The sequence below is a fragment of the Balaenoptera borealis genome, assembly GCF_965194805.1.
Source record: "Balaenoptera borealis genome assembly, chromosome: 9".
Taxonomy (NCBI): Eukaryota; Metazoa; Chordata; class Mammalia; order Artiodactyla; family Balaenopteridae; genus Balaenoptera; species Balaenoptera borealis.
Window position 1 is genome coordinate 14,562,528 of NC_138873.1, and position 23,989 is coordinate 14,586,516.

General features: G+C 40.5%; 1 protein-coding gene across 3 annotated transcripts in view; it reads right to left on the reverse strand.

Moving 5' to 3' along the window:
- ESR1 (estrogen receptor 1) overlaps positions 1-23,989 on the reverse strand; it is a 259,159-nt gene that overhangs the window by 216,592 nt on the left and 18,578 nt on the right. For all 3 annotated transcript variants that reach the window (XM_082405482.1, XM_082405483.1, XM_082405484.1), the window contains exon 3: positions 5,684-5,874. In XM_082405482.1, the coding sequence (XP_082261608.1) occupies positions 5,684-5,874 (191 nt within the window). The remainder of the gene's footprint in view (positions 1-5,683; positions 5,875-23,989) is intronic.

Sequence of the window (23,989 nt, forward strand, 5' to 3'; positions counted from 1 at the left end):
CCATACTCTAGTATGACCTCATCTTAACTAATTATATCTGCAACAACCCTATTTCCAAATAAGGTGACATTCTGAGGTACTGGGGGATTAGGATTTCATCATATCTTTTTGCGGGGGGGGGGCACAATTCAACCTATAACAGATATGTATGACATTGCTTAGGAAACTGGGCGGAGAAAAGGATGAGAATGTGAAAGGAACAGAGGTTGCAAACTCTCCGGAATGCCTGCTTGTAGAGAGACGAAGAGGGAAAATAAAGAGGCAGAGAGAAGACAGCAAGCTCTCTGTTCTTTCACAGTTGATTTACCCAATTTCCACTGTGCATTTCTTGGTTTACACTATTTCACATTTCTGGAATTCTTCTCCAAACTTCTTAATGCCTATGAAAATCCTCCAGTTCTTTCCAGGCCTATATCAAATATACCACTTGCATTAACACTTCTCTTGCTAGCCTTACCTGATGAAATAACTCTGTTCTCTGAAGCCCTCCAACAGGTTTTATCTACTATTCTTTTGACTTCTTGCCATGACGCGTGCCCACATGACTGTAGACATGGGAGTTATAGCAACAAACAGGGCAGACCAAACCAGAAATCAGCTCTCACTGAGCTTCCATCCAAGTTTGGGCAGGATATTTGAAGGTGGCACCTGTTGCAGACAGATAATAATCAACCAAATGAATAAATTTAAAAGTTCATTAAGGGTTTAAGCGCCTTAAAGGAAAATAAGAAAGGTATGTAAAAAAAAAACTAGAGGCAAAGGTTTGTAGGGTAATTTTTGGTGGGGTAATCAGGGGAGACTTCTCAGAGAATGTGGTCGTGTACAGAGATTGAATGACAAGAAGCCAGCCAAGTAAAGAGCTGGGTGTTGCAAGCAAAGGTAAAAAGCGAACCATATATACTAAGGTCCTGAGAAAGGAATGTGTGTCCGTCGTGTGTTGGGAGAAGAGAAAGATGGCCATCGTGGCTGGATTACAGTGATGGGGAGAGAAGGAAGCAGGAATACGACCATGCAGAGTATTTTAAGGCATAGAAAGAAATCTGGACTTTAAGTGCAGTGAGAGTTTAAGTTTAAGACCATATGACCTGATTAATGTACCTAAAAGACCTCTCCTGCTGTCACTTGGAGACTAGACTGCAGAGGAGCAAGTAGGGAAATGTGGAGACAAAAGACTTAGTATTTTGGGGTGCATGTACTGCCAGGATCAACTCTGAGATGTATCTCTGAAAGGACTCCAGAGATAAGGCAGTTTTGTAATGAGAGAGCAGCCTCCACTTCTACCCCATCCTCTGGCCTTTTCTAGACAGGGGCGCATAGGCCAAGACAGAAGGCGACTGGAAATGGGAAACTTAGCATAAAAACTAACCCATCTTGGGCAAACAAGAGTGAATTCCTAAGCACAAAAGAGCTAAGTTCTCTTTTCACAGACCAGCTGAACTGGCCTGAGGTTCTGTAGAAAGTCAGTCTCTGCTTACCCCTGGCAGCTGTTGAAGGAGCTATCCAGGGTGCTGGACTCTCACTCTGAAGCTTTCTAGGGCCTGGTGGGTAAGGACATCAGTTATCCTTGTCGGACCTAAGACCCTCACTGTGCTGAACCCTAGCCAGACTCCACCCTGATACCATGTCCTTCTGGCCTTAGCTAACGTTTACGTCAACATGGGCCTGGGCCATATCTGTTAAGCATAGTGTTACGCATCTTCCATAGATGCCTTAGAAAGAAAATATAAAGTGGCAGTGCAGCTAGGGGTGTATAGATAGGTTTGAGCCTCCACTGTGCCTCATGACCATTTTAATATAAGACCATAATATGATCTTTATAATATTTATTTGTAATATTATGACCAAGAAGCGAGCTCCAAGGAGTCCTTTTTCCTTTGAATAATGTTCAAAGGTAGTACTTGGCTGCTGAACCTATAACCAAATCTGCTTATGTAACTCATCCAAGAGTCTCTGCCTACAACACATCTTAAGGAACACTGCTCCTCTACCTACAATGATTAATAAATTCACAGAATACCCAATTTCACCCATCTCCCGTAAATCGTGTCCTTGACTTCACTTTAAAAAAAAAAGTATGTTCAACTGAAGGCCATTATTCAATTTCTTGAGTAATCAAGTTCATACGCTAGGTAGGGGATGAAAATTTGTATGCTTTCAAGTCAAACACTTTACCTCTTCAACTAAACACTTAGAGCACTAGAGTATTCTGATGGATACTCATTTCTAGCTCTCTTCTTAAGCAACAAGAAAAACAGGAAGAGCTACAGCATCTTCAGAACTTTCTACCTGCAGCATGTCAGACCCTTCACTGTCCTTAAATAGGTTTGAGGGGCAGTGTGATTTATAAAGAGTCACAGAAGTTCAGTAAAACTTTTTAGTTCCAAGCTATCAAGACTATGATGAGAAAGACTCTATTGCTCTGCTGTTTTCCTTTTATATACACAAACAAATCAAATAGATGGAAACGCCATTCAAGTCAAAAGGAAATAAATGACTTGTTTTTACACAGTCTAAGAAGAAATATATGGCCCAGGAATGTCTTAGATGGTATATTAATTTTGTTAATTTTTATTCACAGAACTCCCCAAACTCTGTCTTACCTCCTGGTCTTTACCCGCATACTCAGTCCCATTTTCATGTGATTGAACACTCAACCTGCCCTTCTTCATTTTGCTCACTTGCAAAATTCTCCAGACAATTTTAAATCAGGAAACTTTCTCTGAGAGCCTGACTCAAGCCCCACCAGGAATAAGTGAAGTTTGGACTCCTGTAAAATCTGCACTCACCCTCATCTTGGTACTTATCACACTGTAATTTAATTGCTGGTTTATTTGTCCATCTCTCCTACTACCTTTAAGCTCTATGGGGGTAAGGACTATGTCTTTACTGTAATTGTATCTCCAGGACCTCACACAGTGCTTTGCTTAGTAGAGGCATTCAATGAACAAATTAATAAATTAGTGAACTTTATAATTTTTAAGTTTCCTCTCTATCTTTAAAAGTTAATAACTCTGCCTTGTTTCCAGGCTTCCTGCAGAACTTTGGACTCAATAGTCATCTCATTTAAGAAACCTTCTATAAATGTCTTCATACCATGATAAGTAAGAAGTTTCTGAAGCCACAGAGAAATTGCATTTGTAAGCAGTTTATATGTACAACTTTATATAGTATAATGAAATCCTACTATTTAGTCTGTATGTACAAGTTAGAAATCAGATACATATTTTAACTATCAAAGAGTAAGCAAACATTTTTTTGAATATTTGAACTTGAGAAACAGCCATACCAACAAAATATTTCTTTTTATACACTTACATTTACTTCATTTAATTTTTATAAGTATTTTTTTCCTGTGTTTTCTGTTCCGATGCCTTAATGCCTAGAGACAATACTAAGTTCAATGTGGTGTTACATAGCACACTCCTAAATGCTGAACACACGTGAAGAAAATAATTTATGAAAATACTGTCATTGTTCCTTGGAGGAAGATAGTTTCTACCTTCAATCTCAGTCCTTTTACATTTATAACTGACAATATCTTCTTATATTCATCTATTGTCTTCCCTATCTGTATCATAGCACAGCACTTTATACTAACTTACTCTCTAATCCTATCATGAGAACGTGTACCTTTGCCTCCCCAAATAAATTTCCCAAATTCTAAATTTTGTGGGATTATGGATTACTTCTTACACATATTTTTATTTCCCTCAGACTATCTAGCACAGGTACAGAGTAAGTTCTCAATAAACATGAAAGACAAAATGTTAGATTTGGAAACCATCGATTCTCTTGTCATACATTAAATCGGGAGTCAGCAAATTATGGCCCACAGGCCAGTCCTGGTCAGCTACCTGTTTGTGTATATAAAGTTTTATTGGCACACACCCATTTATTTACACAGTGCCTATGGCTCCTTGCAGGCCACAATGCCAGAGATGAGTAGCTGTCACAGAGACTGCATGGCCTGCAAAGCCTAAATAGTTACTCTCTGGTCCTTTGCAGAAAAACTGCTGACCCCTGCTCTAAATCATTTTTACAGACGAGGGAACTCAGTCTCAGTTAAATGACTTGTCCAAGTTTGTAGCTGAACCTACCCACTAAATCTACCTCTGCCAGATGATTTTTCCATACCAGATTAAATGCTTGATAAAAATAATGGTATCTTAGATTATATAAAATTAAATGAAAAGAGGAGTCACAAATGAAGATGGCTGTCAAAAGACCTTTAAGGGCTTATACTAACTTAAACCAAAATACAAATATCATTTTTCTAAATTAAGATAGTATTAATATCTGCTAGTAAAATTAAATAATCTGTGTTGGTATGTATCTATATACAAAAATCCACTATCATATAATATTATAAATTTTATTAAAATTCTGATAAAAAAAGTCCCAGTCTTACAATAGATTTCTAAAAGATGTTGAAAGTAATAGTTGTCCAAAAAAAGTGCTTTTAAAATGGACCAAGTTGACCTCACACGCTACTCTATTAAGATATGAATAGCCTTTAAAAAAATCCATCCACTGTCAATGAAAGGAAAAATAAATAGTGTGTATCATCCCTCAGCCTTCACCCCACATCAGGGCAGTGAAGAGCTACAGCAGAAAGTCCATGAGAATAGTGATTCATTCTCTATTCAAAAGTGTCTGCAATCAGTACCTATTAATTTAGTAGACTCTGGTTTTCAACAAGTTACTTCAGTCTCAATTTTCATAGAGGGAATCACACAAAAACTCCATCAGAAATATTCTTAGTATTTATATACTAAACTTTGTTTAAGCTGAAAAGATAAAGGAATAAGAACAGAGAAGAATGGTCCAGTATTAAAACAAAAGGTTAATCCAGCTAGTTTAAACTGCTGTCAGATCTCTGTTTTTGTCAAAGGATCTTTAGCATAGATATTTTAGGTAGTAAAAATGATTGTTTCTCCCAGTATATCCTATATAGACAATATAGCAACAATATAGACACTCCTGGAGTAGAAATGAAATGTAGCTGGCAGTCTATCAGAGAAGCTGCACTTGGAAAACTGTATAAAAGAAAAGGATCGAAGAAGGCATTGCAAATGACGTGAATGAAATCTTACAGGTGTATACTTAATAACTGCTTGATACAGATAATACATCCCTTATTACAAGTCACCAGCCATTGAATCTTCTCATTTTAGCAAAAGGTCATGTCATCCATTGAGGCAACAAAGAGATGGAAGAAGAGCAAGGGAGGAACGAGTTAAATTAGAATTGGTCTGGAGCAAAGATCAGAATGCTTATCTGCGCAAAGCTAAGCTGGAGAAATAATTATATATGGATAATTAATATCACACTACATCACATAAGCCTAGTTGCCTACAACACATAAATATCCACCTGCCATCCCCCAATCATGGCATGGACAACATCTCAGAGACACAGCTATTGAAATCCTCTTCCTCTAGAGTTGCTCAAGACTGTTGGGATCTTGCCAAATGGAGGAAGCATAATGACTCTGCCACAACTGCCCTGACATTTGCCAATTCCTTCTCCTGGGATCTTGTCTCTTCTCCATGTTTCTACCATAGATACTAGTGGACCTACTAGGTATTAGTGTTTTGTACAAATGGCTGATCATATGCCTTCCTCTGTTGCTTCCCCTCTTAGGATTAAAAAATGGGATAAGTTGTTTGCAACACACTATTACCTTGAATACTTCTCTTGAAGAAGGCCTTACAGCCCTCGCAAGACCAAACTCCATAATGGTAGCCTGAGGCATAGTCATTGCACACTGCACAGTAGCGAGTCTCCTTGGCAGATTCCATGGCCATGCTTCCCTTGTCACTGGTGCTGGCCAATCTCTCTCTGCCACCCTGGCGCCGATTATCTGAATTTGGCCTGGGGAAAAAAATAGGAGAAAAAAAACAAAAAAACAAAACAAAAAAAAACACAGTGAATCCATTAACATTAGAAAAGCAAAACATGCACTCTCCTCTAAAGAATAAGAGGCTTGGAAGATGTAGCAGATCCACTTTATTCTGACATTTTGAAATAATGAATCATAATGTAAGCTAATCTTTCATTACCTCTTGCCGTCTGTTGCAGCAAAAGGTGTTTGCCTATTATATTAACCTTGAGGGGAAATTGTTCATTGCAAACTTTCTTAAAAAATGGACTTCCTACACCAGAATATATTATCCAGAAAATGACAAAATGAAATTAGCTGGTTTCTAATAGACTTATTCATTTTTTTAGGGATTCTCAATTAACCCAGAACCATTAGAGAGCAATGCTCATTCCAATTCTAGACCACACTAAGGGCCTTTAGAAAAATGGAGACAAAGCATAAAACAGCTGGAACATTTGAAAGTCAGATGAACTGATGAACAACATAGAACATGTGTAGAAAGATAATTCAAATTTTTACATCATTGTTACAAGGTAACCCCGGGTGTCAGTTGTTATGACTTGACTGTAATTTGAGGATACTAGTCAATATTCAATATTCCTCTTCAAGAACATGTAGAATGAGAAGAACAGAGAAACACAAATGATTACACCAACCTTGAAAATGTTCAGGGAGGAAGCGTATCTCAGAAAAGAAACTGAGAAGGAACAGTCAGAAAGTTCTGGGAGAACCAAGGAAATGGGGAAGCAAAAAAGTTTAAAGAAGTAGAAAGCTTTAAGAAGGGGAGTGTGACCAATCATGTCAAAGGAGCAGAAAAGTCCAATAAAACCAGGACTGATAAAGTGAAGTTGGATTTGACACAGAGGACACTTAGCAAGGAGTTTCAGTAGAGAGTACAAGCCAATCCAGTGGGTGGAGAGTGGATGGAACGTAAGGAAATGAAAATGAGTGAAGGCCATTCCTCTGAGAACTTGGACGTGAATCGGAAGAGAAAGAGATAGGGTTGTCACTAAAGAATATAAAGACAAAAAGGCGTTTTGGAATGGAAGGGGCCTGAGAAGGCTTCATGGAGGCTGAAGGGAATAGGCCAGTAGGGAGGGAATGGTGGAAGGTACGGAGAAGGGAAAACAGAACAAAGGCAAGAAGGAAAGTAAAGCAGTTGGGATTAAATACACAGGTAGAAGGAACAGCCTCACTGAAGACACCTTGAAGAAGACAGGGAGCAAAGAGGTAAGGAAAGGAGTAGATGAGACTAAGTTTGCATGTCTCATCTAACCACGTATAGGAGCAGAAATGACATTGACCCAGGATTTGCTAGGCATGTGCAACAGAATAAAGGTGGTATGAGAGAATTGGGGAGTATATAGCCAGAGCCCAGCACAGTGCCTGGTATGTAGTTGGCACTCAATAATACCTTGAAATGAATGGAGTGCTCCAGGGTATATAAGGGGGAAAAAAAAGAAGTAGAAAAATATTGGAAGGAAAGATGGAATGAAGCCTATGACATTTAAAAACAAAAACAAAATAAGATGAGAAAAAGTGAATTGAAGATAGAGCTGCCAGGGTCTCTCGGTTAAGGAAGCTCATGCTTCCTGCTTTCCACTCCCCGCCCAAATAACCAGACCACCCTGACTCTCACCGCTCCTCCCCTTCACAAGCCTGCCTTTCCTTTTAGCTCAAATTGTACAACCCTTCCTTGCCCTTCTCACTCATTAACGTCGCCCACAATTTTGTGGCAGTGGCTCTCAAACTACATTTGCCGTAATATTCACAAAACAAGGAGCTCCTTGGGTTGAGTGCGTCTGACTTTGCCAGTTTGTTCCATTCTAAATGACTTAGCTCTTAGGTTGGCAGCCATAAGCAGGAGATCTTTATTTTTTTAATATCCTTAGAGAGAGCTGCCTCACAGTTTTCAATTCTAGTTCATATTCTGTTACCCAACTCCTTCCATTTCATCACCATGCCGTCAACGCCCCCCCAAATAACCTCAAATCTTTCTACTGTTTGTTTACTAATGTCTCATGCACGATTCAAGTCAGCAGGTAGCCGCTGTGAAGATTTCACTAGAGAAGCTTAGCACCTGGGGAGGGAAGGGGTGGTGAGCAAGCATGACATTGCCAGATTCGATGTCTTATAAACCTTATTAAGTATTGACCCTCGGGAACCAGCTCAGCACCCAACACAAAGCAAGCATTCAATACATGTTTGTTGAATGAATGAATGAGTGAATAGTATGTGCATGGGCAAAAGTTCCAAGGTGGCAAGTATCCTCCACCCATCCCTGCATAATAAAACACTGTATTTTTTTTTAATTGTGGCAAGATAAACATAATATAAAATCTATTACCTTAACTGTTTTTAAGTGTACAGTTCAGTGATAAGTATATTCACACTGTTGTACAACCAATCTCCAGAAATTTTCCATCTCACAAAACTGAAACTCTTTACCCATTAAACAACAACTCCTCATTTCTTCTTCCCCCCAACCCCTGGCAAACACCATTCTACTTTCTGTCTCTATGCATTGGCATTCTGGATACTTCATATAAGTAGAATCATATAGTATTTGTCTTTTTGTGACTGGTTTATTTCACTTAGCATAATCCATGCATGAATTCCTCTCTTATTAGCCACTCCTAATCCCCACACACTGGAAATAACGTATCCCTGTTCTGAACTCGATAGCAGGTTTTTCTTTACTTCTCTTCTGCTACTTACTACATTATCACTCCTTCAATTGTACATTCTCGTCTTCATTGCTGTCCACTAAGTTCCTTGTGTCTTATCTTTGGAACGCTGAGTGTTTATAGCACAGAGCCTCTTCCAGAATAGGAACTCAATAAATATTGATATCAAACGAATTAATCAATGACTGAGTCAATAATATAACAATTTTCAAAACAATATAAATAGGATATGCAAATACTGTTTTTAAGAATATGGGTAAAAGATGTAAGAGCAAAAGCCCATTTTCCCCAGATCTAGCAGAGTTGCATGCTGTCGGCAAAATGCCTTTCGTCCACACTTTACCTTTGAGATGGCCCTGGAATACTGAAAGTCTACTGTAGACATAGGGCATAAAATCAGAAAGCTTCCGAGAAGAAGAGCAGGGAAATTACACAGGCCACATTTCCTCTCCATAAAGCAACTTTTTTATCCAAATGGGAAGTTCACATATATAACATTGCCAGTAATCATTTTGGCTCAGCCCTGCTCGATGAAGACTCCCAGACCAGGGTTGCATAAAAACGAATATAATCCAGATCAAGCGAAAAGGCAAGTGAGATCATCTCATGGGTTGCAAAGCCCTGCGGCACCTTGAAATGCGATGCTCAAGGCTCTCTTGAGAGTCAAGCCAAGCTCATTTGGCACAGCTGCATCCAGATAGAGATCCGTGTCCTCAGGATGCAGACTCACTTGGCCCCATTATCTGCAGTGGAAAGGATCAGAGAGGGAGGTGCCCATGTCTGGACTCAGACCAACACACAAGGGTGGCTCAGGCACCAACCCAAGGTTAGACCAGTCCCCAGGGATAAGCCTACTTACAGGTCCCGGACTCACCTCTTCCAGCTGTCCTCTGCCTGGCCTTGCCCGACTGCAGCTGTCATAGACACGGAACCTTTAGCCTCACACCTCTCTAGTAGGAAGTGCTTACATTACATTTAGGGCAATCTTTCTTCCTCTCCCTCTGCCTCAGAGGCCCTTTGGCTTCTCCTTATTTCCACAGGACCAACATTAACTACTCTCATTAACTACCTTTCATGTTCTAAATGTCTTCAGGTTCTGCCTTCCTAATAAGAGGCTTTGGATAAAAGCCTTTTTATCCATTTGGATAAAAATGCCCTCTCCCTTTATCCTACGTGAAGATTTAACTAACTCTTTTGTCAAATTGCTAAAACGTCTCCCTTTTTGTAAAACTTGTCTCCTTTTCTCACTAAATTGTCACCAAATTTAGTGAGTTTCTCATCCTGGACACTTCCTCATAAGACATAGATAAGAAGTTGACTAGTCTATTAGGCTACGTATTAAGAGATTAGATGTTCTTTAGCCCTACAGATACCTTTAAAGATTCTCTGAAACGAAGTAGGGCAGAAGCTTGAGTGAGACATGGAGGGATGTTCTGCATCAGTAACTTAACACATTTCAACTTTGAGGCACACAAGTGACTAAGGAATGGAGTAAAGTAATGGCAGGAAAAAGAATGGCAGAAGCTGGAGAGCATCAAATAACAAAAGACACCACCACTGCACCTATGGAAACTAGAAACTCAACTGATTATATTTAGTTCCATTTTCATTACATCAGTTTGACAACTAAATATTTCCAAATGGATGCCCCACTGATATTACATACTCAATATGATTAAGAGAGATGTCAGAAGGCATTCATATTGAGGTCAGAGAGTGGACTCTCTTGGACCAAGTAAAAACAGAGCCCATTAAAAAGTATTTGCCAGGAAGATTTTCATTAATCAAAGGAAAAGTTTGAAGTTCAATGTAACCAAATACTCTTGTTTTTCCAACCACAAATCATGGTACCAGCCATCCAAAAGCATGATTCCCCTGATTAACCAAGCATTTAAAATTTTTTTAGAGCCTTGGTTTCTAAAGGAAATATTTTTTGCAAAGTTAAAAGAATCAACAAATATCCACTCCCTAGAAATGTGGAGGTAATTAAGTGCTAGTGGAACAACTTCATGAGGTTCCCTCACCAATCAAATCCCCGAAGTTGTGAGCAGCCAAAGTTCCCTGAACTTTCTTTTCATGGCATTTACCATAATTTCCAGTCCCATGTTTGAGGCATTATTGACAAATATATGTTCCCTGTGGTAAACAGTACATTCCATGAAGGCAGGGACCATGTCTCATTTGCTCCCAATTTTAACTGACACACAGTAGGCCGTTAATAAATATTTGCTAAATGTACCTCCTACATCTAAGCCATCATCAAATTCAGTCCATCATTTCTTCAAAACTCAACGCCTATCCTTCTTTGCATCCCTGGTTTTCATCATTCTCGCATAAGAGACCAATACTCCATGTCTGAATTACTAGAATTAAAGTCCTGTCTCCCATCATTCCTCAAATTCATCCTGCCAACCACTGCCAAAAGAATCATCATAAAAGACAACATTCATCTCTCAATAACTTCTCATTGCCTATACCCGGGGATCATTACCTCTTTGGTGGGTCATGGACTTGTTTGACGATACAATGAAAATGCTGAAACTGTCTAGAAAACACATAAACAAACTTTCAAACTTCTGCCTATAATTTTAGGGGAGTCATAAACCAGGAAAACTCAAGTTAAAAAATCATCAACAAATAAAATTAAGCCCAAGTGCTTGAATTCCCTGCTCCAATCAGGACTGGTCTCTTTGTAGCTCCCTGAGCAAAATTTTATCAAATCCACCTCTGAGAAATTGCTCACACTATGCTCCCCACTTAGTCACCACCTCCCATCACCTACACATCTCAGCTGTCAGATAAAACCATGCTTCATTTTCCATATTCCATAAGGCTTATCCTACATATTCCAACTCACACTGGTTCAGCTTTAAATTCTTACAGCAGGTAAAGTCTTCACCACTTCTCTGGACAGCCACTCACATCTCACTGGCCACTACTCCACCTCTATTTCCTCTGCAGGATTTTCTTCCCCCACCAGGCTCCTAAATGTCAATGTTCCTTGAGGTTCTGCCCCCAGCCCTCGGCTGTCTCAGCTGACAGCTCTTTGTGGGAATCTCAGCCATGTGTGTGACCACAAGAAACTGCCGTCCCATACTCCTCTCCTGGACAGCAGACCTAGATGCTAATTACCCACTCTGCAGCTCCTCTTGAATGACCCTAAGAAACCTCAACCTTAATGCGCACAAAACTAAACTCAGGATCTTTCCCTAAAAGCCTGTTCTTCGTCCTGCATTCCCACTTTTGGCCCTATGGCCCCTTGATCCACCTGAGGCATTCAAGCATGCTGCTCCCCCTGCCTGGAACACCCTTCCTCACCCACTGAATAACTCCTATTTATCCTCCAGTTCAAAGTTTAAACTTAACTTCCTCCAGGGAGCTTTGCTGACCTCCATGAGCTAGGTTAGATGTACCCTGAACTCCCCCTATTGTAGTAGAGGCCTTTACTCCCTATGATATTGTAATTTATTATAAGAAATATATATTTGGTCTTCATCCCCATTCCTTGCACAGAGTTCCTAAAACCCTTGGAATTTCCTAAGTGATGAAAGCAACAAAGGTATCTCTTGTTATGTTAACAAAGTGACTTTTGGACCCCATCTCAGGAGGAGGGTTGGTTGCCAGGGGAACCAGCCAAGCATTGAGGGTTGGAACTTTCAGTTCCACCTCCTGATTTGGGGGGATAGGGGAGGGGATGGAGGCTGAATCAATCACCAATGGCCAGTGATTTAATCAATAATGCCTAGGTAATGAAGTCTCCGTAAAAACCCAAAAGGAAGGGGCTGGAGAGCTTCTGGGTGGGTGAACACACAGAGGTATGGAGAGAGGGGTACACCTGGAGAGGGCATGGAAGCTCTGCACCCCCTCCCCATACCTTGCTCTATGCATCTCTTCCATCTGGCTGTGATCTAGTAAGTCAAATGTTTATAATAAACCAGTAATCTAGTAAGCAAAATGTTTCCCTGAGTTCTGCGAGCCTTTCTAGCAAATTAATCAAACCCAAGCAGAGGCTCATGGGAAACTTGGATGTAAAGCCAGTTGGTCAGAAGCACAGATGACGACTGGGCCTTGCGATCAGCATCTAAAGTGAAGGGCAGTCTCATGAGACTAAGCCCTTAACCTATGGGATCTGATACCACCTCCAGGGAGCAAGTGTCAGAATTGAGTTCATCGCTTGGTGGTGTGTTAAAACACATACACACATACAGAATGCAGTCAGAATCATACTTCCCTATTCAAAATCCTCATGGCTTCCCACCACACCAAGAATAAAATTCAAAGGCCCAGCGCCATCTGTTCCCTGGCTGTCACTCTCGCCTGGACCCCTCACACTGCTTCCCTCACTCACCAAGTTCCAAGCGCTGAAGTCGCTGCTGCGCCACAAAGGCCAAGTGCGTCCAGGTCTCAGCGCTCTTCTCCTGACTTGTTTCCTCCCTCCACTCAGGGTTTCTCACCTTCTCAGGGAGCCTTTCCTGACCTCTCTAAAGTAGCCTCCCAATTACTGTTCACCCTTTTATATTGGTTTGGTTTTTCTTCATAGCGCTTAATGGCTACCCAACATCAAACCAAATGTTAACGTTTATTTACTGTGTCTTCCCCAAATGTAAGCTTCCTTTCCCCAAAACCTGGAAGAGAGCCTAGCAGAGAAATAATTGTTGAATGAACAAGGACATACATAAATGATTGAAGCCGTGGACCCACATTTGGTTGTGTTCTGTTTAATGATCTATCCTTCCCCATACACTATAACCTCCACCATGGCAGGGACGGTGGCTACCTTACTCACCATGGTCTCCCAGCTCATGCTCAGCACAATCTGACACACAGGTAAGTGATTAAGAAACATCTGCCATCTGAATGAAGGTACAGACATGGTGAGTCTTCTTGAAAGTCTTCCCAACTTGCCTGTAACTCCCACATCACAACCCTGTCCCCCACACCACAGCAAGAGCGAGGCAAAATGGACATGAAATCCTTTATGTCTCCTCAACGTCTATCATAAGGCTTCTTAATCTTCTTTTTCTGGGTGGACCCTGGGAAAATACCCTTATTTACAGAAACACAGATTGTGCTTATAATCTTTGGGTGTTCATGGGCCCCCTGAAGTCCATGAATGGTCTCCTTAGAAGACTTCAGACTAAGAGCACCCATCCCAGGTCTATGGGAGAAATGCAGGCTCTTTAGTATGGACCATGACGACTTGGCCACTGTCCAGTCTCCAGCTCCATCCCTCCCTGTGAGGGTTAATTTTAAGTGTCTCACTTCCCCAACCTGGCTAGCACATGTCTGGGCCTTTGTCCACACTGCTTCCTATCTTGGCCAAAAAGCAAAAATCTCCTGAGTGAAAATGGCCCCTTCTCAGGTAGCAACCACTGAATTTCTCAATAGAATCAACATGCGCTCCTAGAGTATCACATACATAACTATTCCAAAATCCTCCTCATCATCATATGTGTTCACTGTGAGTCTCCAGGAAAGAGATCCTATTAGCGGCAGCTTTGCTTCCCAGTTTCCAGCACAGTAATGACAACTAGTAAGCGTCCGACAGTTGACTGTGGAATGAGTAAGATTATATGCTCCATATTGTATGTCTTGCCTGCCCAACCAGGCTGTAAGCTTTTCAACAGTATGGAAACTCTATTCTAAGTATTTTCTATCACCCTCAAAGCACCTGGTATGGTACTTTGCACACAGAAAGTACCCAATAAATACTTACTGGATAAATTAATCAGTAAAGAATTAAGAACAACTTTGCAAGAGACACAGCTGAATCTGTTGCAATACCAGAACGCTGTATCAAGATAACAAGAAGCCAGTTATTGATGCCTGTGTGTGTACCAACATACAAATCAATCGGAACATGGTTTCTTGTGTACCTCCTTCTGCTTTAAATATCAACAGGGATGGGCATAAGCTAGAGGTGGTTCGTGCCTTTGGCCAGAACTTACCTATGGGTATTTCTACTCTATGCAAATTTGTATTTGGATTTTAATATGACCTTTATTTTTTTTCCATGGCAGTATAGAAATGTTCTTAAAAAGAATAAAGTTGACATAAAATGGTAGAGTCTAGAGAGGAAAAATTCTGAATCTCATTTTCAGAAAAGCTAGAGTTAAATAAGTCCTGGTCCACATTTGGGAAGCCCAGTAAAACAGGTGGTAGTTATGTTCTGGGGTAGGCAAGTTAAAAATTATTTTCTGGATAACAAATATAGGTCCTTTCAACTTGGTTGGAAATTAAAGACTCTAGCTCATTTATAATGCTTACCTGAAAACTTACTCTATCTCTTGTCTCATATTACCCACTTAATGAGTGTAATTTTTATTTGTATTTGTTGTATCTTCTGGTTAACGAACAGAGGCAGATAATGTTCTTCCCTAAAAGGTACAAAAGAAAACTTCTTCCAAAAAATGACTGGTGATAAATGCAGTTCACTTCGATTCCATGAAATTATCTAGGGAGAGAGTTATAGTTGCTATTTCAGCTTCTGCCCAAAGTTCAGACCACACCCTGGACTTCTGGAAAACCCAGCATGACCCTTGGTCTAGCAAGATAAAAGGAGCTGGAGGAGTAGGCAAGAAAATTTTCACACAAAATTGATAGTTGTGGCGGGCATTATTTTAAGTGCTTTACATGGAATTAAATCATTTAACCCTCAAAACTACCCCAAGCAGTACTATTATAACTGGTTGTTTTAACCATGAGGTAACCACGGTTCAGAGAGATTAGCTAACTCACCCAAGTCATCCAATCAGGAAAGGATGGCGTGAAGGACCCAGGCAGTCTGATCCCAGAGCCCAGGCTCCCCAAAGAGAAGAGAATCCTTGGGAACTCCATCCCAACTCATCACAAGGCAAGGGCAGAGTATGTCACAACTGGGAACAAAATCATTACCTCAGATCTCATTCCTAAACTCACAAAAAGTAATCCTGTTAGAAATTGTCCATAATTATTTATTACAAAGCCAATAATACTTTTTTAAGGGAAAATGCTAATTCAATTTCTAGTGCAAAGGTTAAGAAATCTGTTATGTTCCATGAAAACAGAGTTAATGGAGCTGACAGTCATACAGAAGAATGCGTTGATGAAAGTTTGAATATCTCCTAAAAATACGATTTCAGAAAATGCCTATTTTAACTCATCAACAAATAGAAAATAATATGTCATTAGTGCTTATATACAAGAGTCCTGAAATTCTTTATGCACAAAGAACATTAGCATTTGCCAGTCAAAACTTAAGTCTCTGTGAAATGTCAAGAGGTTTTCCCACTCACTTAAAAAAACATCTTCACCCCCAAATACAAGCAAGTGTTGATTTTCCACACTAATGGGAAACAAGAACAACCTGGCATAAAATTCCCTAAAAAACCCATTTAGCCAATATCTTTTTATCTTTTATCAGTTACTAATGTGTAACCAAGCAACCTGATTGGAGTTTCACCACCTCTTCTTTCTCTACTCCCACCAACCAGTTGCAAGTGTTAATGAACGGTGAGGACAAGAAGCCCAAAGTAAGATGCAAGACATGGGGCATATGGGTGACACAAAGGAGCTAAGTCAGGAAAGAGCTGTGGTTTGACACCACACCTTCTTAAAACAAGTCTGACTTGCAGTCTAATTTCCACAGAAAATAGGACACTGTATCAGGAGAATAATCATCTACTCACATGAAGAAATATTAAGAAATTCATTCACTCATTCAACAGCACTGGGAAAGTATCTACTTATTACCAGCCAGGGAGCATCCTAGGACAAAGGACATATGCAAAAGGAGGAAGAACAATAAGGAGAGGAGGGACAGAAGGAAGAGAAGAAGGATAGCTTCTGTCCTAGGAAAGCAGACAACTCAAGGAGGAAGACTTGGGTCTTTGGGAAAAGGCACTCCAGGTACGGAACCCCAAAATACCAAACACAATCCTGCTCTAACACTGGCCTCTGGTCTGCTTTTGAGTGTGATCCATAAATCATCTCATAAATCGTAAATTGATGATCCCATCCAAGACACAGGGACAATATATCATCACATAAAAAGACCACACAAACATGTCTAGAATTGCAAATGGAAATTTTTACTTAAAAAAATTCTTTGGGAATCTGTATGTCATCTGTGTGTCATTAGGGATCACATCACTGCAAACGTAATAAACTTCAATGAGGGAGGCAGGGTATTGTGGTGGAAAAATTCTACACTGAGTCAGAACTCCTGGGTTCTAGATAAAAAGCTGCCAATAACAGCTGCATGGCTGAAGCAAGTCACCAATCTCTTTGGGCCTCAGTTTCTTCTCTATCAAATGAGAAGTCTCAACTATGTTTTCTAAATTGCTTTCCAGCCTTTACGCTGGGTGACCATGATTCTGACCCATGCCTCTGACCAACAATAACATCTATAACCAGCTAGAATTTCTTCAGTGGGTCTCGCCAGTGCACAGCCCATTTTTCCAAACTCTTTCCCAAGAGTAATAAAATGTGTAAAAGATGAGTTGGTAACAGGCCCTAGCACTGCATTTAAGCCTGCTCAGCGCTTAGTCCCATGACCAATCAAAGCGGACAAACACCCATTCCATCAGAAGGAGCTGTCATTGATGGCCATTGTGTTTCTAACTGCCAAAGTGGCTTGCCCACAGATATGTCACTTCTCACTAATATGAGGCATGAGAAAACAGGAAGAAAAAAAAAAATAGAGGGAAGACAGACAAGAAATAAACAAAGAAACGGGGAGGGGGACGTACATCTGTATATTTGACATATTCTTAGTTCACTGAGCTCTATTAACAATGATTGAGGTGGGAAGCTGGGTAGAAGAAAATATAGTTGAGATATCAAAGACAAAGGAGACATAATTCATCTACTGAGGCTCTGCTCAGTCAGCACGCATGGCTGGAGAGGGTTCCGAAGCAAATGAACATTTCCAGAATAGAAGACAATTTGGATATGGTTTAAAATGAACAGAGGTTCTTTTGCACAAAACCTTCCTCGATAGTAAGGCCAAATTCTTCACCATAATCAGTGACCAGAAATGTTGACACCTCCGGGTAGGTATCAAGAGCTCTCTTAGATGCAGAAGTTAGAGCTAACCTGCAGAGTTAGCCTGCTTTGATTTTCCAATCCACTCTACAGGAAGCAAGCTCCAAGAGCAACCTATTCTTTTGCTGCTAATGCAACGAAGAAAAAAACATCTTGCTTACTTCTGAGAAGACACAGTAGATTGCTCTTTGGTGTAGCAATGACAATTGCAGATTATGTCATCCAGAGACACTAGGAGCACGTGGGACACCTATAGAGTTGCACACTATGTGGATCTCATGGCGAGATGAGATTGGGTTGGTGTGTGTGAGACACCCTACCAGGGGCAGCGATTCTGGAACTTGCAGGGAGGTTTGGAGTTTTGACATGCTACTGTTACCTCTTTGACTTAGGGTAACATATGCAAAGTGTTCTCTGCAATAGCTCGACCTTTCTCCAGACTCATCTCTTGCTGCTCCTTTACCCACCTTCCAGGTACCGTGTACTCCAGCAGCCAACTCTGTGCACTTCCTAACCTGCCATGCCTTCACTCTTCTCATGCCTTCACTCTTCTTCTCATGGCTTCGCTCTTCTCATGGCTTCGCTCTTCTCATGCCTTCACTCTTCTTCTCATGCCTTCGCTCTTCTCATGCCTTCGCTCATGTTGTTTTCTGCCAAGAATAACTTTGCCCAGCCCCTGTGATCCAGGAGAAATCCTATTCACATCCTGACTCACTTCTTCCCTCTGCTATCTCTATACCTTGTAGCCACATTCTCTCTGCCTCCCTGATTGCAATAATGGTTCCACAGGTTCCATGCCCACTAGACTGTGGAAGCCTTGTGAACAACATCTAATAATATATAGGAGGCAGCCAATTAATCTTTTGATTTCATTTAAATTAATTCAATTTAATAATTCAGCTGAATTACGTGGAGATAGCTGCATGATAGCTCTTGAAATAATTAAAAATACCTTGAGGGATTAGTAAATCCATCCTAATATATGTCCAATTGCCGGCCCAAATTTCTTCTAGAGAAGAATAGATAATAGAGCAAAAGAAATTTCAAGTTTGGGTAAGTCACTCCCCGTTTACCAGGATTTTCTCAACCACCATCTAAGGGACTTTAGAATAACTCACTTAACATGTGAGTAACTCTGTGCCACTTTTCCACATTTGAAAATAGCAATACCAATAATTTTTCTAGCTGGGGAATTGACGGCATTGGATAATATTTACAAAAAGAAACTAAAAATCCTGAAGGCAGATGCTGATGTTAATCTTTAAAACCTATTTTGAAATACATACGTAGTCGTGTTCCAATAAATGTATGACACTGAAAAGAATTTTAATTACTGTCTAATCCTTGACTCCTCTCACATGCTACATCAAAACTGTCAGGAAATCCCAACAGCTTGACCTTCAAAGTATAAATCAATGCAAATTCTTGATACTTATAGAAATATTGTTAACCTTTAAATATGCTAATCATAGTATAGTCGTGTTTTTTAAAAAATAGTCCCCATCCTTCAGAAACGCATACAGAAATATGTACAAATAAAATATAATTGCCAAAGCTGGGTGATGAATACATGAAGTGTCGTTATGCTATTGCACGTCTGTCAAGGTTTGAAAACTTTCACAATAAAAACTCAGAGCAGGTCATTCCGCTCTTCAAAACCCTCTGTTGGATCTCCCACTCATTCAGAGCAAAAGCCAGCAACCCGACAATGACCTGCAAAGGCCCTGTTCACTCTGACGCCTACACTCCTCTCCGTCCTCACCTCCAACTTGGTGCTCCACTCTGTCATCCCAGCCTCCCTGTCTCATACACACAGGGCACACTCCTGTCCCAGGGCCTTTTCACTGCTGTGACCTCGGCCTGAAATACTCTTCACTGAGATATTCTCATGCCCTTCCCTATTTCACATCTTTGTTTAAGTGTCACCTTCCTAATGGAACCTTTCTTGATTGGTCTGATTTGCATACTGGTCTGTCCCCAGTGTCTAGCATACTGCCCAGCATAGAGTAGATGGCCAGTAAATATCAGTTGTGGAATGAATGAATGAATGAAAGGGCAAACTGGGTCAGCCATCCAGTGAACCTAGGTGGGGGTCCTACAACATCAACAGGGTGAAGTAAGAGCATGTCAGACAGGCTGCACTGGTGACTCTAAACCAGACTGGCCAACAGTGATTTCAAATACTCCTTGGACCAACGGTCCAGTGTGGTACCCAGGAAGTCAGCAAAGTTAACGCAGCAAAGTCTTCTAGAGCCTGAGTCTCAAGCAGCCAGGAGATCAATCCTCCAGATCCCTGAGCCAGCCCTGCACCCGACCAAGCAGTTGGCCACCCACACCGACTACCTGATCACATGATGGCCACCCCTGGGCATGCAGCCACCCCACACCCTCCAGAACATCCTGACGCTCTTGAAGACCAAACCCGAGGAATACAGACAGGTCACCAAAGGCCTGTGCTGTAGCCTCACCACCATGATGGCCGCCACACGGAGTTCAGACTACTGACACCCCCAGACGCCTGGCTGAGAAGAAGGTCAGGGCTGGGCTTCTGAGGTCACAGCGACTCTCCAGAATGGATCTGTTCTAAAAATCTGCCCAGGATTAGACAGAATTTGTTTTTAAAAGGCTTGATTCATTTGTATCCTGGAAAAACAGTTGTAAATTAGAGGAATGTTCTTTATTAGAGAAGAATTTTCAGGTGATTTTTAAAGTGATCTGATCTTGAAAACTGAATTAACAAATACTGTGAAATGAAGGAAAAAAGAAAACAGCTGCTCTGCTACTCTTTGGAAACATCAGTGTCTCAGGCCTCCCAGCACAGGCTGGCATGTTCTAGCCTTTGCATTTGCAGACTTGCCTCTCATTTCTGGACAGCAGCCTCTTGAGATTCCTCCGGTTTCTAGACAGTACCCTCTGATGGCTCTGTCTAGACAGTGCAGTCAGAAGCAATCTGAAATCTCTGGGGAAAAGGGCTCAGATTCCCAGTCACTACTTCACTTGCTCAGTCTTCTTACAAGACTTGGCCTTGGTCACAGGGAAGTCAATATTATACATTGTTATTACCCTTATAAGTGGTATTTATGACTTGTTCTATTTAGTGCTGAAATACTCTTATATAAAATACTGATTCTTCTGCTGTAGTTCTGCAAGGTATAAGCATGCTATGAAGCAGAAAACAATCAAACCAACCAAACTTCCATTTACTACCCTCCCATCCCCAGTGCTCTGTTCAAACCTGGCTCACATCCATTTGGGGCAAAATCACTCAGCTGTTAGCCAGTGGTCTCAGTTGCCACCAGCTCAAGCAACAAGTTTCCCAAGCAGCTGAGAAACGAGTTCTAACTCTTCCTCCCACCAACCGTCCCCCCAACCCCAGCTATGCCTTGGCATGTGACTCTGGGAGTTCTTCAATGTCCTTGAGTTAGGACTGAGTAAAAGGAAATGTTTCCAAAGACTTGGGAATTCTCACTCACACTTTGTTCCCCATGGTCTCACCAAAAAGACTTCAGAGAATTTCCCTCTAGAAAATTACACACGTACAGTTATCTGACCTATACTCAGAAGACTGTTGGAGCAATTACTTATCCCACTGACTCCCAGGCAGCTCCTTTTTTCACCCCTTAGCCTTGACTTCTTTACAAACCCCCTAGTATCCATGTATTGGAGGTCCCCCATGCCACACGCCATCCCTGAAAGCCCGTTTGCAGCCATGCATTGAGGCCCCTCACGTAGCACGCCGTCTCCCAAGCCACCATAGCCAAGGTCAAGTTCTCCTGTATGGAGTCAGCCACCCCAACGTGCTAAAAACTGAAGAAATGGATGAGGGGGAGTGCAGATCTGTTCAATGCTCTATCTACATAGGAGCTGTACATTTTCTTCTAAATCTTTCACGCTCTAGAAAGCATTTCAGAGAATCATTTTTCTAAACTATTTTCTGAAATCAATCAGGATGCTGCAAAAATAAGAGAATTCCCCCCCAAACAACCAAGAAAAGTTCACTCAGTATATTACTCACTCACAAAATTATCTAACTAGGAGTTCTGGTGACAGGTGTCTTTTTACTAGGTCCTTACTCTTTGATTTTCTCCTCACGTAGAATTATAATATTGTAATATTACATTGTAATATTTTCCCTTGTACTTTGTCTATCTTTTCAGGTAACAGAATGAAGAGCTATGTCATTCTGTATTTACACTAAACCTATGTCCTTAATTATAATCAATAACGATGACAAAAGTTTAAGTGTACAGATTCCACGTTGGTGTGCCTCCTTTCCTGGTAGGAAAAGGCACGTGGACACCTGTGTTCCAGCTGGAATAGAGAACCATAAAACATAACCTTCAGCCTTCAAAAATGAAGCTCAGTTAACAGTCAGGCAACATGGTTGGGGCTACCAGATTTACCCAATAAAAATGCAAGATACCCAGTTAAGTTGAAGTTCAGATCAACAACAAAGAACCTTTTAGTATAATATCATGTGGGACATAGTTATACTAAAAGAGTTTTTTGTTATTTATCTGAAATTCAAATTTACCTGAGCATCCTATATTTTACTGGGCAATCCTAAATATGATGCTTTTAAGAGAAGGCAACAGAGATGCATGAGCCTGGCAGAAATGACAGAGTTGAGTCCAGGACAGTGGGAAAGGTTACACCACCGGCTTAACCATGCTTTTCTTGTCAAGAGACAGAAGTCTGCTTTGGACAAAATTAGGCATTAACTATTGGGCCAATGGGATATCACATCAAATTAATGTTCACTCATTTACTAAAATTATATAGGAGTTTAAAATACTAATGTACCTTCCGACTCACATGGCTTAGATCACCAAAGAGAAGCTCACTCAATGCTAAGTACGATCTAGCACCACACCATGAGGCACGTGGCCTTGAATTAATTGATCATTCTCACTTTCCATCCGCCAGCTGCTGCTCTCCTTCCTGTAGATCCAATTAGAAAGTTTTAGCCTATACCTTGAGAATATTAAAATGATCATATTCCAAGGAGAAATATTGACTTAGAAAAAGTCACCATTGACCTAATCATCCTTTCTGTATATATCAATAGCATCCCTGGGCTACAAGGAACCACCAGAATGCAGAATGCAGGACAAAAGCTCTCAAAATATCACTACGGAAGTTTTGTCTTCAACTTCTTAGTGAAAGTCATTTTGCTGAGAGGCTACCGATACCATTTTCACAACCAGAAGAAAATACGTTTTGGTCTACAATTTTTCACAAAAGAGAAAAGAAATGGGAAGGGCAACCTCAAGAAATCTATAGTAACTTCTGCCACTTCCAACTGTTGTTCCTCCCCACATATAAAAATCATCCTTTCTATGAAAAAAAAGTCATCAAATGTTAATAAAAGTGTATTTAATCCCTCCATGCTCTCTTTACAGTATTACTAACTGTAAGAATATTAACACATTCTTCTCATATATTTTACTTGACAATTCTAACAGTTCTTTAACTCATTAAAAAAATGAAAGTCAAAAAAAATAGTATAGTTTTGTTTAATTATAAATCCTAGCCTATAAATATAAATTTCTACAGAATAAGTGGTTTCAAATCATCTTGGTTTAGTACAGTTATAACCCATCAGCCATGCCCTTCTTTAACACATTTATCAGGAACATTAATTATACCTGGGACATACGGTTCCATCAATTGCCATTCTTATTAAACTTACATTTCATTTCCTGGAACAGTATTAAACTACAAGGGGAAAAATTTAATAGTAAACAGTATATAGCCAACACTGGGTTTAGTGATTAGCCCAAAAGAAGACACATGATTTTCAACATGGGACCTTGTTATAAAAAAATGCTATTGTAACAAGGCGGCTGGATCAAGCACAGACTGAATTATTTTTTAATTTTGCCAATACTAAGGTGAAATACCTATTATGAAATAATGCAAGTTCCATTTTCACATTGGTAATTATGGAATAAAAATAGCATCCAACTGCTTTAGAAATCTAAAAGGAATCAGTATAAGTCTCTAGAGAAATCCAGTAAGGTAATTCCTAACCTTTAAGCCCAGGAGGAAAAAAAAGAAAAACAAGAAAGGAAATCTTCAAACACAAAGTAACAAGATAGAGTCGTCCCTTGGTATCCGAAGGGGATTGATTTCAGGACACCCCCCGCCCCCCACTCCCGCCTAGAATCCTAAAATCCATGGACGCTCAAGTCCCTTATAGGAAATGGCATAGTATTTGCATATAACCTATGCACATCCTCCCACATACATTAAATCATCTCTAGATTATTTGTAATACCTAATACAACGTAAACAGTTGTGAATACGATGCAAATGCTAGTAAATAGTTGCCTTGCACAGCAAATTCAAGTTATGTTTTTGGGAACTTTCTGGAAATTTTCCCCCCAATATT